Genomic DNA, 12,776 nt, shown 5'->3' with positions numbered 1-12,776 from the left:
CTCCCTCAAACATCGATCTGCAGTGCTCCATTTCATCTCTAAAATGACTGTATAGAGCCAAACAGTAGAACACTTGAAGGATTTTTTTTTTTTTTGGATCCTTGCAGATTCAATTACAAAGAACAGCAGCGGTTGGGGAAACAGTAGAAAAGAAGATTATTTTGTTATTTGTAATGTATCCTGTTTACTTGGTTGTAAACCAGTTTACAGAGATAGAAGCACTTTTGACTTCACTTCATGAGCAGCAATTTGGAATCAGTTAACCCCGAAGGCTGAAATGAAAAGAAACTCTCACTAAGATAGCTGAAATACACTGGATCATTGTAAGATATGAATAAGCTTTGATCTAAACCAGAGGTCTGCAGCTCCGATCCTCGAGAGCCTGTCCTGAAACTTTAAGATGCTTCAGTAACCTGGAGCCTCCAAAACCTGAGCCAAAAGGCTCCGGATTCAGCAATAAACAGAGCTAAGACTCATTCCTCTGATTCAGGTGTGTTAGAGCCAGGATGCATCCAGGAGTTGCAGGACAGGCTGCAGAAACTGAAGACCTTTATCTAAACTGTTGTATTGTAATTGTTTGGGACTTGTTGTCCAGCAGGAAGGTGATAATTCACCTCTCTTTTGCAGCCTCTAACAAGCTTTCATTGAGGATTTCACTGTATTTACCTCCACCAGTCTTCCCATCAGTCCCTGCTGATCCCCACAGCATGATGCTGTCACCACCAAGTTTTACTATGGGGTTCAGGGTGAAGTGTGAAATGCAGTGTTAGCTTTATAGGAACCACAGTGTTATATACGTAGTCACAAAATGCAATTCTGTCTCCTCTAAATAGCCAAGTGAGTGAAAATTGCTCCATAAGATGTTGAGATTGTTATTACCTAACCCTGCATTAAGCAACTTGTTATCAGACTTGTCTGATGTGTTCCTTTATCTTTATCATGAAGTTTGTTCAGTAATGTTGTGCAACAAACCTATGAGAGCTACATAGGACAGCTGCATATATACTGAAAATAAACAAATTACAAATGGACACCATTCATAAATGAAGTGCCTTCCAAAGGAAACTGGTTGAATTTAATTTTATTCAGGCCTATCTGTGTAAAGGGGATGAATATGAATAACAAACTTTTAGATTTTTGCCAAAAACTCCTAAATTATTTTCAAGCCACCACAAGATTACACCCCATTTTATCAAGCTCTATAATGTAAAACCATAAAAAAAATATGTTAACATTTTTGAATTTGCAAACCCAATTTCACAACAAACTGCGTGGATGACAAATTCAAATTAACAAGGGACTTTTTTCATTAGAAATTTTTCATTCCCAACATTTGTTGATAAATCTTTCATGAGAATAAAACTTGTTTCAGATTATTTTCCTTATTTGGTTAAGAATTTTTCTTCTTTAATGTGATTATTGTCTCAACAGTTTTGTCATTCTGAGCAAAAGGAAAGAAATGGTTGAGCATATTAGTAACATTATGAAGAAGCTGTTAAAAAAAGGCGAAAAAACAAAAAAGAAAATTTTCGTTTTCAAATTATAACAGAAAGATGAAGCAATAAAATACTTAAAAAAAAACATTTTTTAAACAAGAAGTCGGCTAAAAACTTTAATTACTGTTAGAATATAATGCAATATTTACCAGGTGTATTAGAGTTTGTCATTGTGTACCTTGTAGGTGCAGGCGGCAGCAGCACCGCCTGGGAGGGGGTTGATCCTGGTGCCACCACTGCTGCTCCCACTGTTACTGGGAAGGGGCTGGCATGATGCACTGCTACACCCTGAGGCTGCTGGGATTGGACCACCGGCATGGAGGCAAGATGAATAATCTAGAAATGAAAAAAAAAAAAGAGAATCCATGACGAACAGCCAAACATGGATGATTTTCCATGTTGATGCTCCTAACGCAAAACAAGCAGAGTGGGGGAAAAAAGTTTCCATGTTATTCCCTCCTGTGAAGCGCTCCCTGACCTTGCTTCCGGACTGTGCACCGTTCTGGACAGGAAGGGGTGGAGTGACAATGGGAATCTGCTGGGCAGGGGCTTGCGCAGTCCGAACTGTTGTCATGGGAACAAACATTTTACCCTGGAGCACCGGAGACTGGGTTTGCACTGACAGAGGAACAGATCACATCATTAGAAATCACAGAGGAAATGCAGGACATTGTGGGACTTGTGGTTGACCTTTTACCTCTTGCTCCAGGGTTGACCACGCCCACTGCAGGGCTGGGCGCGTATCCAGTTTGCAGACCGGCCCCCTGCTGTTTCCCATTGGCCAGGGACACATGTGTTGGTGGAACTGTGGGTAGGTTGAAGATACTGGTTGGCTGGCTGAGATTCTGCGGTGGACTCTTGGGGTTGGTGTTGGCAGGGAGGGTGGGCAGGATGTACTGAACCTGTGTGATGGCCTTACCCCCGGGGGGTCCTGCGGGGGAGCCAGGGAGGAACTGGGGCTGGAGGAGGGGCAGGGGGCCGTTGGTTTGGCTGTGTGACGCAGACACGGCTGTGGAGGGAAGAGGCTGCTGATGGGACGGCTGAGGGTGAGGGGAAGGGGTGATGAGCTGGACAGCAGACTGAGCAGGCAGAGCCCCTCCTAACACTAAGTTAGTCACTACACCACCCGCACCTACAGGGTTTGGTGATGATGAAGTGTAGCACCCACCCCCTGCAGCTGGAGGCCCAACTCCTCCTCCTGGACCAATCAGAATTTGGGGCTGCTGCTGGGGAGTGAGGGACTTCCTCTCTGGAGGATGCGGGCTCGACGACGGGCCGCCATCTCTGGGTTTGCTGGCGATTGGGAGCGGTGTGCTGATGACCGGACGCATTACGTTCGTCACTACGGTAGATGCGACCCTCACAGCGCCAATGCCCAGAGCTTGGCTCGCTCCTAGGGAACCTACTGATGAGGATGGAGGCCCTCCAGCTGGAGAAGTCGATTTGACTGGTTGAGCAGAAGAGATGGAGAGAGAAGAGGNGGACGCATCACGTTCGTCACTACAGTAGATGCAACCCTCACAGCGCCAATGCCCAGAGCTTGGCTCGCCCCTAGGGAACCTACTGATGAGGGTGGAGGCCCTCCAGCTGGAGAAGTTGATTTGACTGGTTGAGCAGAAGAGATGGAGAGAGAAGAGGCCTGCATACTGCTGCCTCCCTCGCTCACTAAAGTGTCTTTACTCTCTCCATCACTTCTTTCCTTTCGTCTGTGGTCTGAAAACCCTCCCACTCCAGATCTGCCCTCATCATAACGTCTGCTGCTGGGAAAAGAGGACAGTGAGACACTCCTGCCATGAGGGGTATGGTGTGAGGAAGACGATGATGCAGTGGAACAGATGACGGGCGCAAATACTCTCTAAAAAAGTGAACAGAGAAGTGTTACAAAACAAACCAATCAATATGCAGCAGGAGACCTAAAAATATGAACAACAGGAACATTTGTGGCAAACCTTCCGATCCCCTTCGTCTCCTGAACCGTTCTCGCTATCGCTGTCGGTCACACGCTCCTTACACTTTAGGTCTATGGAGCTGCTGGGATAAGGGTCCTCTGTGGAAAAGCAAAATACGCTACAGCTACAGTTGGAATTCCTTACAATGTATAATATTTGTATATATTAACATGCGGTGGAACTCAATTGAAAATTTTAATCAAGTCTTTGCATGGTCTGTACTTAATCGTGTTTTAATCAAAAACTACATATTGACAAAATAGGGAACATTTTCTATTTAAAAACCCTTTGACAGCTAAATTATTGAAGAAAATACACATATAAGCTCAACAACAAAGACATTTATTAACATGTTAAAGTCCCAGCCTTAGTATTAACCAATTATTATTTATGACTAAGTGTTTTATCCTTCAGTCAAAACTAAAGATGCACCAAAAATAAAATCGGTGACAGAAATCAAACGATTTTAGGTTCTAAACAATAACCAGCTGTTAAAAAGTCAAGAATACAATATTTTTCTAAACAGTGGGACAAGCAACCAACACAAAAGCTGTAGTAAATTCAAAAGAAACTATCGTTTTTAAATATGCACGAGACATGTTAGTGGTTTATTTAGCCTGTGAGAGAGAGACTTTTAGCGGAAAACAGAAAGGCTGATTGGAAAAGAAAAAGGTCTATGCTTTTTGAAGATTCACCATCTGTTGTGCATCAAAGATCTGAAAGTAAGGATCTATATTCTCTCAGAAATACACACAACAATGCAGTTTTAGTAATGCTAGACTTGCTAGTCGCTAATATAAAAAAAGCAAAGAGTTTAAAATGTCGACTCAGTGTTATTTTTTTCTTTGTATTAAAATAAAATAATCATAATTCACATCAACTGCTTTCTCCCAGAGCAGTGGAATCTGTTCCTAACAAGTAATTAATAAACACTCCAGGCAGGCAGGAAGGAAAAAAATATTTTAAATGTCTTATCTTCTTGTATTTCTTCAAGATAAATCAGCTGCAACCATTATACACTAGTCAAAGATTTACAAAAAACTGGACATTTGAAATTGGCCACAAAATCTCTTGATTTTCATCTCTACTTGGCATAAGCTGATGTTTACGGTCAAAATGAAATTATTATACAGCATCTGAGACTAAATTGAGAAAAAAACAAAAAACAAAGAGTAAACAGCTTGCATAAGTGACACATGTTTGACTTGATTGATAATCTCACTGCTTCTCCATGAGCTACAGAAGCTTTATGATGCAGGAAGTAGTAAACAGACATTCAGCCATCTCTAATCTAATGTGGCTTAATGAACAGAGCATGGCGGATTTCTCACCAATGACATCATCATCTCCTTCCTCTTCACAGATGACCATACGCTCTTCATCACTGGTCATGTCCTCACTGACCCCCCGTTGTGCCTGAGAAGGTGCGGGAGGATGGTTGGTGAACTGGCCACTGCTGTCCACACACATCTGGAGAGCATGAAGATGGAGTTAATGATGAAGTCATTTAAAATGCATGGTAGTCTATTTTAACAGCTGTGAATATTTGTTTTAATTAGCGTGTTCTGGAAAGCAAAACTTGACAAAGATGGCATTTTCCTTGGAAAACAAAAATCTTTGTCATAAATAAAGACATAATTAAAAAAAAAAAAAAGGACGATCCTACTAGCAGTTGTCCTTCGTTACCTGGGCCAGCTCTGCCAGAGCTTGAGTGTTCCCCCTGTCTCCCCTCTCCAGGCTGTGCACGGCACTCTGGGAAAAGGCTCTGGGCCGGGTAAGCTGACCCACATGCCCCTCTCCTGCGGTCCTCTCTGATACACCCACCAGACCTGGGCCCACACCCTTCAGTTCCACAGAATGGGGCTCTACAAAAAAAAATTCAACTGTTGTCAACTGGCATGAAAACTGAGCTACTTATACATTTATAAGTAAGACCAACCTGTTGATTCGGACATGCTTCTTTCTCTGATATCCTTGTTTCCTGGGACACCGCGACCTTCAGAGCTGGACTTCTTCCTGTCTTTGTTGCACCACTTCCAGTCAGGGTGTGCTTTAAAGTGGGCCTCTTTCACCTAAAACAAGAAAGGATTACAGTTCCTCATCTATAATATTGAAATACGCGTCATTTTCTGTCAGAGTATTGATCTGTATACCTGGAAGGCCAAGTCGTGGTACTTCTTTTTCTCCATAGCTCCCAGGGCATACCACCACTCCCCAAGAATCTTGCTGACTGTCCTGTTGTCCTGGTTTGGGTGCCGTTGGTGCACTAACGCTCGATGACGCTTACTGAAAATCATAAATGCATTCATTGGTCGCCGGATGTGATCCTTCTCCCTCTGCAGGGGTGAGCAAGAGAAGCAGAAAAACATCAAATTAGGTTTTTCTTTAAGTTAAAGAACTGTTGAGAGTTACGTTTCTGTCATAGCCTCGTAGGGAATACCTTTCCTGGACTGCTCTTGTCCCCATCTTTGGGCAGCGCACTGAGAGACTGAGTACGTCGCTTTACTGGGGAGGTGGAGAGTGGCTGCTCTGGTACAACTCCTGGGAGGAAGCTAAAGGACAGAAAAAGAACAATTTTACTAAACATTTCCTTTAAAAATAGCTTCATACAGGCTTTTGTTTGGTTTTTCTTTCTAGTGATTTAAACAGGCTGGAACAGCTTCCCCTCTACTCTATAACTCCGTTGTACATCTGCATATTAGACAAAAAGCTCATCTATTTCAAAGGCTGAGAGCCGAGCCACTGCTTTACATGTAGTGATAGAGACCAAAGATGGAGTGCTTTTGTTCCTATCTGCTTTGTTCTGGCTTTGAGCTCTTCAGCCCAAATTAGAGCAAGGATGCAGAAAATATCACTCTCACTTACTTTCTGTGTGGGTACACAGCACTGAAAAAAAAAATGACTGTGAATGCTGGCTCGGACAGTTTTATAACTGCTTTAACAGATGGGCAATGTGGTGTTTGTGCATCTATCCAGCCCTTTAAATGTCTCCACCAGCCGAATCGAAATGAAACAAACAAACACAGAGGAACTGCTCTTACGGGTCATCTACATCACTCTCGGTTTCGCTGTCAGGTCTTTCCCTCTCCACATCTCCCTTATCCTTCTCTGGAAGAGGCTCATCAGACGAAGGGGGAGGCCTGGATGGGGGACTTTTCTCTACAGTGGGAGGTGCCTCTGCAGGCTCCTGTGACAGCGCTGCCACCCCCTGACAATCTGAAGAAACACAATGCCCAAAGAAAAAGAAAAGAAAGATAGCCATATGATGAGAAAACAGGATAAAAATGTGATAATAGGGTTTACAAAACTACTTGCCTGTCTTTAGACTGGTTGCTTGAGGGTGGTTGACAGGGTGCTGACCCTCACCAGGATGAGACGGAGCATCTGACTGGGTGGGTGCCAGGAAAGGAACCAATGAATGCCAAGGGAAGACTGGAACTGACCGTGGTTCTACATTGGTCCACACTGCAGAGAAAGAGGGCAGGATTTAGTTGCATTAAACTATGTCTGCAACTTTGCATTATGCTGCAGTGGTATGACAGTAGATTCAAAGGAAGGTTTTTTTTTTATATTTAGATTGTTTTTTTAAGAACTTGTTTCCTGTATTTTGGGGTTATGTTATACTCAAATTGTAACATTCTTGCATTAAACAGTCAGTTAATTTCTCAAAACCAGTTTGTAATGCGATAATGAAATATATATTTGTATTCAAGTATTGAGACTCAAACCCAGAAACGTACAGCAACTCCTTCAGACACAAAGAACCAATGTTTGTTTTTTTAACTAGAGACTGGCTAACATCTATAAATGAAGAAAACTACCAGCCTTTCAAAAACACAGAGAAATAGCTGAGCTGGCACAGAAATGCACTTCTATCTACTTAACTGGGAAAATCACACCAAAATCAGCAGATGTACAAAAAGGACTTTCTGTTCTCAGAAACAGACTGGATGGACAACAAAAGCTGTTGCATCCCATGTCTGAACAAGCATAAATGAATAAGAGAGTACATAATAGCTTATCCACAAAATCAAGCAACAGAATGAGTCTCATTAGGGATAGGTAACCACTAAAATGCTGCTTTAGCACGTTTAAATACTGCTGCATGTGTTCACATTTGGCAAACAAATGGCATTCACATCATACAGAAAGAAAATAAACATATTTACTGACCAAACATGCTTAATCCTTGGCGAAGGTACTGAGGATTCTCTGAGGAGAACATAATTCAATACTTGATGTGTCTCCAAAAAAAGAAAAAAAAAGGAAAAAAAGCAAAAAACAACAACAACAACAACAAAAATAATAATAATATGGTCTTTTACAAACAAAAATCAAGGTAGGACGACATGTTTAATCCAAAATCTGGTGTCGATAGTGGTTGGGAAGCTCTCAGATGACGACATGTGCTCAGTGGTGTCTGAACCCGTTTCATCCTTTCAGGTCACGCTCGTCATTCACAATTATTAGAACATCATAACTCTGCATGATGAGGATTTCAAAGATGTGACAGATAGAGAGAGGTATCCCGTTTGTATTTAAAATACAAGAGTTGAGTCCATCTGTGGTATCGCAGAATGCCGCAATCTTGCGCACACGAAGCAATGCAACATCAGTGGACAAAATGTACAGTATAAACGATAAGAGTAAAAAAAGGACACAATTTAAATCAGATTTTAACGACGTGAAGTCGGCCCACAGGAAATATAAATAGGACTGAAGGCAAAGATCCAGCTCCCTTTGGTCTAATTACCCCCGATGCCCTCTCTCCGTGTTTGTTTACATTACTACAGCAGCTTGGTCGGGAAAGGGTTAACGAGGCCTCTAGCCCATCCACGGCCTGGGTTACAACATCCACCCGGGAACTACGCAGTCTTCCTGGCCCATGTCAAACTATGCTCTGCGCTACATTTTACCTGCAGCCAGGTGGGCTCGGGGTGAGGTACATGAAGCCCCGGACTGGAGCAGGTCCAAGGGCTGACGTAGGACAGCACCGTATCAAACAGACTCCACAACGCTGAAACGAGATACACCAGGCTGATTAAAGCTGATTGGTGTGTATTTTTAGTTGTAGGAGTTTACAGCAGCTTGTTGTAACAGTGTTTGCCCCGTCGTTATCTCCCTTTTATATGTATATATACCTTTTAATTCAACCAAGAACACCCTGGAGAGGCAGTTTTAGCTGCCTCTGGTAATAAGCGGAGCCTCAAGTGCACCGCTCCAAATTGAACCAACCTCTCGGGAACGCCCCTGGTCGTGCACCCGGCGCACAGACACAGGCAAAAGAAACGCAATTGTTCTCATGTCCCAACTACAAAAGGTGTATTCACACGAACTGGCAGCCTAAATAATCCAACTACAACTGTTTCACAAGTGCAGCACTCGAAAACAGTGACTTGCTTCCCGTAGCACTCACTCTGCTGTATTATGCACCTGTTTTAAGCAGGTAATTACCCACAAAATACAAAAGAAGCTATGAGGAAACACCATCCAACGTGAGTTTAACTGTAAAAAAATAAGAAGGCATGGGATGATGCCGAAAATATGGTGCATTCATCCATCACCCTGTGCATACAAGTCCGCTATCCATCAGTTTGATCCCACCTATTAATAAAAAACAGAGATTATTACAGGTTCTAATTAAGCTGCTCGTACCCTACCTGGCCAATCTGGCCGCAGACCTGAAACAAGCTACCAACTGATAAGACTACAACACAGCGATAAAAAACCCAGCGACCACGGTGAAGACTTCTGGCTCCAGTCAGCGAGGAGAAAAGGGAAGGCGGGGGGAGTGAATCGCAGTTGCTTGTTGTATTTTTCTCACTCCTCTGGTTCTCCTGTCAAGCTTTAAAGCCAGCACGACAGGTCGGCATTAAACGCCCGAGTACCGAGTCGAAGTCGCCTCCAGCGGCTTTAAAAAAATAAGCGACTTTTGGCTGAAGCCGTCAGAGCAATCCGTCCGTCTGCAGCAGGTTAGCTAACACTTGGTGCGGACGACACAGAAGCGCGCTCCGTCCAGTTCGTTTAGCAGTTGCCGTTGCGAGTGTTGTTTTGACCCAAAAAAGTCCTCGCATCGCATCTCCGAAGCTCTCCGCTGGAGTTTACTCTTTTATTTTAGTCTCGTCCTCCCTGGTAAGCCTTTCTTTCTCTTTCCCTCCCTCTTCCTCTTGTTGTAAACTAGGCTGCCTGCCCCCCCGTACTCGTTCCCCCTCCCCTTCCTTCTCATCCTGTCAACCTCGCCCAGGCTTGTCCCGCCCTCTGTGGAAACTCTATTCAATCATTGGCTGAGCTCGCTGCCCGTCAACTGCCCCCTGCGAACTCTGATTGGTTGGGCCGTGCAGTGGAATGCCAGTCATATGCAAATGTTACTGGGTTTTACGGCGGCAAGTTTTTCTCAACTCAATATCTTCACTTGATTCAGAAATAAACAACACAATGAACACAATTAGAGCTGCTGCTCTTTTGAACCCCTTCAGAAATCATACATATCATTTATATACCTTTGTAAAAGTTCTTATTTTAGTGTGTCTATCTTTAGGCCCTCCCTAGGCTCACATCATTGGCGGAGGAGTCGTAGTAAACCTAGAGTGACGTTCAAAGGAGCCAATCAAACGCCGACACTCAGATTTAGGCCAACCAATGACTTAATAGAAATCTAACTAGTTCTCTACCCATTACACATCCTGTGCCTCAGCTTTAATACCCCCGAAGACCATCTATACAGGGAGGCGCCAGTGTGCTATATGGCAAACCATTATAGCATTTATTCAAAAGCCGCATCTATGCGTACCATTTTAGATAATAATAATAATAAAGATGACATTTGAGGATCTTTTTCCTTCTGATAGAAGTGCTACCAGCTGCACCATCGCAGTCCTATGTTTCATATCATCAAAAAATTTTAATATCTGACAAAAACAAAGCTCATACATGAGTTCTCTCCGGGTACTCTAAAAACATGACTGTTATGTCAATTGGTCTCTTAATTCTGTGTTCGCCTATGATGAGCTGCTGAAGACAGGCACCATTTCCACTGCAAGAATAAGGGATGGATGGATAGCTTAAATTTTCTCTCTAGCAATTAAGTGTGAAAATGGCTTGCCAAAATGTCCTAATATTTACCTGTCACGATAAAGTATGAACTGCATCAGGAGAAACCAGCCCATGCTATTCTATAAACCTAAATGAGAATCCATTGTTACCCCAACTCAAACTTGTGGATTAAAATAAAACTACCAGCATTTAAAAAAAACTTCCACGTTTAAATCCATATTTATTCAGGATACAAGTTAGTTATGTAACAGAATATAACACAAAAGATGCCTCTCCCTCTCTCTCTCTCTCTCTCTCTCTCTCTCTCTCTCTTTCTCGATCACCTGAAATTTTCAATTTTCTGATGGAAAACTTACAGGGAAAACAAGGACACTAGTGATGGCTGAAAAGAGAGGCAAAATGGGTGGAACAGGCAGACTGAAGAGGACCAGCGGGTAAAAATAGAATGAGAGTCATTTTCAGCAGGAGAGGTAGGGGGGGCTGGAGAGAAGGGGTGTGTGGAGAGAAAACAGCTTGTGAAAACACAACTTCTCTTAAATAGAGGTAGGCAGAGGGGCAGAAATTGGGACACATGGGGGAGGGAAAAGGTGGCATTTATCGGTACCTGTGTTGTGTAAGAGATGAGACAGAAAGAAAGTCGACATGTACGAATGATACTGCATGAGTCAAGAAGTCCTGTTTGGCCTGACTCATCTAAGAAAAATACAATTCTGGGAGGGACTTGGTTTCCACTAAGAACCAGTCAGCACATCAGGAGTGATATTTGACCAATAAGACTGAGAGAGCCACTGGCAGCTGCTGCAGTCAGTAGTAAAAAACGTTAACCCTTCAGGAGCTGACTGGGTACTTCTGAGTACTGAGGGACTCCTTTGATTTGAAAATGGAGTCAAAAGCCTGACTTTCTACCTCCGCAGCACAAGCAAGAACTGTTTCATCCAAAGCAAAAAGCCACATTTTCACAATTCTGTTCTGATATTCTCAAGTTGTTTGCATCAGCATACTGAGCAGTACAGGATGAGTCTAGTTTCTTTCTGATGTGAAAAAAGAGTTAAAGGTATTAGAAAAACAGCCAGTCAGATGGTGAGAGTAGGAGATCATAGCTTATCAACCGCACTGAGCTCTCAACTACTCAATCCAGCAAACACAGCGTGGTAAAGTTGGAAAGCTTGACACAGTGAGTCAAAATCAAAGAGGCCATAGAGGTTACGGGTGGAGATGGGGGTGATTACAGTCACTGCTCAGTTGTTATAGCCTGAATAAACAGTACAAGCCCGCTGCCACAAACTGTTCCAGTGCCTTTCAAAAATATTTACACCTTCTCACATTTTTGTCGCATTGCAACCACACACTTTGATGTATTTTATCAGGATTTCATTTGATAAACCAAGACCAAGTGGAGTACCACCATGAAGAGAGGGAATGCCACATGATTTAAAAGTTTTCTTTACAAATAGAAATTTGAAAAGTGTGGTTTGCATTTGTATTTAGTCTCATGAGTCACATTTTGCTGCAATCACAGTTGGAAGACTCTTAGGGTCTCTACCAGCTCATCTACAGACAGACATTTTTGCCCATTCTTATTTGCAGAGTAGGTAAGTCTCAGTCAGATTGTATGGCAAGCATCTGTAAATAATTTCTAAGTCGTGAAATTGATTTTTAATTGGATTTGGATTTTAGAAGAAAGAGTGGAACATGCTACCACAAAATTGTGACTTAATCATCTGTCTAGTCTTTCAACTATTTTTTCATTCAGAATCCGTCAGTAGCTAGAATAATTCACTTCCATATGAATTCTTACCAGCTTCCTGCTCTGCGTAAAAACACACTCACAGCATGGTGGTGTGACCACCATGCTTTATGATGCAGGTGGCATTTTCAGGATGTTAACTTTCTGCCACATGTTCCTAAAAACCCACCTGTTGCTTTCGAAACATAGAAAATGACACATTGACCAACATATTTGATGTGTACGATGTTGGTGATGGCACTCATCAAAATGTAATGTCTGTTCAATTATTGACTGTATGGTGTTTTCTTTATAACTTTGTAATTTTGCGTTTTTGTTATGTAAAGCACTTTGAACTGCTTTGCTGCTGAAATGTGCTATACAAATACACCTGATTGATTTTACACGTAGTCCAAAACTTTCAAGATGGAATCCACCTTGTCCAACCTGAGTCTCTCCTGCCCCTCCAGAGTTAGCACGGGCCTCCTGTCTACATCTGCTCCAGTGAGTTTAGGTGCATCGTTATAACTCGGTTTGCAGTAGGGACAAACT

General features: G+C 42.7%; 1 protein-coding gene across 3 annotated transcripts in view; it reads right to left on the bottom strand.

The window, feature by feature from the left end:
* cicb (capicua transcriptional repressor b) overlaps nucleotides 1–12,776 on the bottom strand; it is a 45,352-nt gene that overhangs the window by 10,550 nt on the left and 22,026 nt on the right. For 2 of the 3 annotated variants that reach the window (XM_016670473.1, XM_007550230.2), the window contains exons 3-14: nucleotides 6,761–6,910; nucleotides 6,487–6,661; nucleotides 5,886–5,997; nucleotides 5,599–5,781; nucleotides 5,385–5,517; nucleotides 5,132–5,310; nucleotides 4,777–4,915; nucleotides 3,446–3,543; nucleotides 3,098–3,351; nucleotides 2,194–2,939; nucleotides 1,975–2,114; nucleotides 1,675–1,832 (exon numbers count right to left, since the gene is read on the bottom strand). In XM_016670473.1, coding sequence (XP_016525959.1) covers nucleotides 1,675–1,832; nucleotides 1,975–2,114; nucleotides 2,194–2,939; nucleotides 3,098–3,351; nucleotides 3,446–3,543; nucleotides 4,777–4,915; nucleotides 5,132–5,310; nucleotides 5,385–5,517; nucleotides 5,599–5,781; nucleotides 5,886–5,997; nucleotides 6,487–6,661; nucleotides 6,761–6,910 — 2,467 coding nt within the window. Of the gene's footprint in view, nucleotides 1–1,674; nucleotides 1,833–1,974; nucleotides 2,115–2,193; nucleotides 2,940–3,097; nucleotides 3,352–3,445; nucleotides 3,544–4,776; nucleotides 4,916–5,131; nucleotides 5,311–5,384; nucleotides 5,518–5,598; nucleotides 5,782–5,885; nucleotides 5,998–6,486; nucleotides 6,662–6,760; nucleotides 6,911–7,618; nucleotides 9,645–12,776 lie in introns of those variants that run through there. The other variant, XM_016670474.1, reaches the window with a different exon arrangement.

This window comes from Poecilia formosa, unplaced genomic scaffold (genome assembly GCF_000485575.1).
Source record: "Poecilia formosa unplaced genomic scaffold, Poecilia_formosa-5.1.2 Scaffold34, whole genome shotgun sequence".
In the NCBI taxonomy this organism is placed as follows: domain Eukaryota; kingdom Metazoa; phylum Chordata; class Actinopteri; order Cyprinodontiformes; family Poeciliidae; genus Poecilia; species Poecilia formosa.
This window is presented reverse-complemented; position numbering and strand designations above follow the sequence as displayed.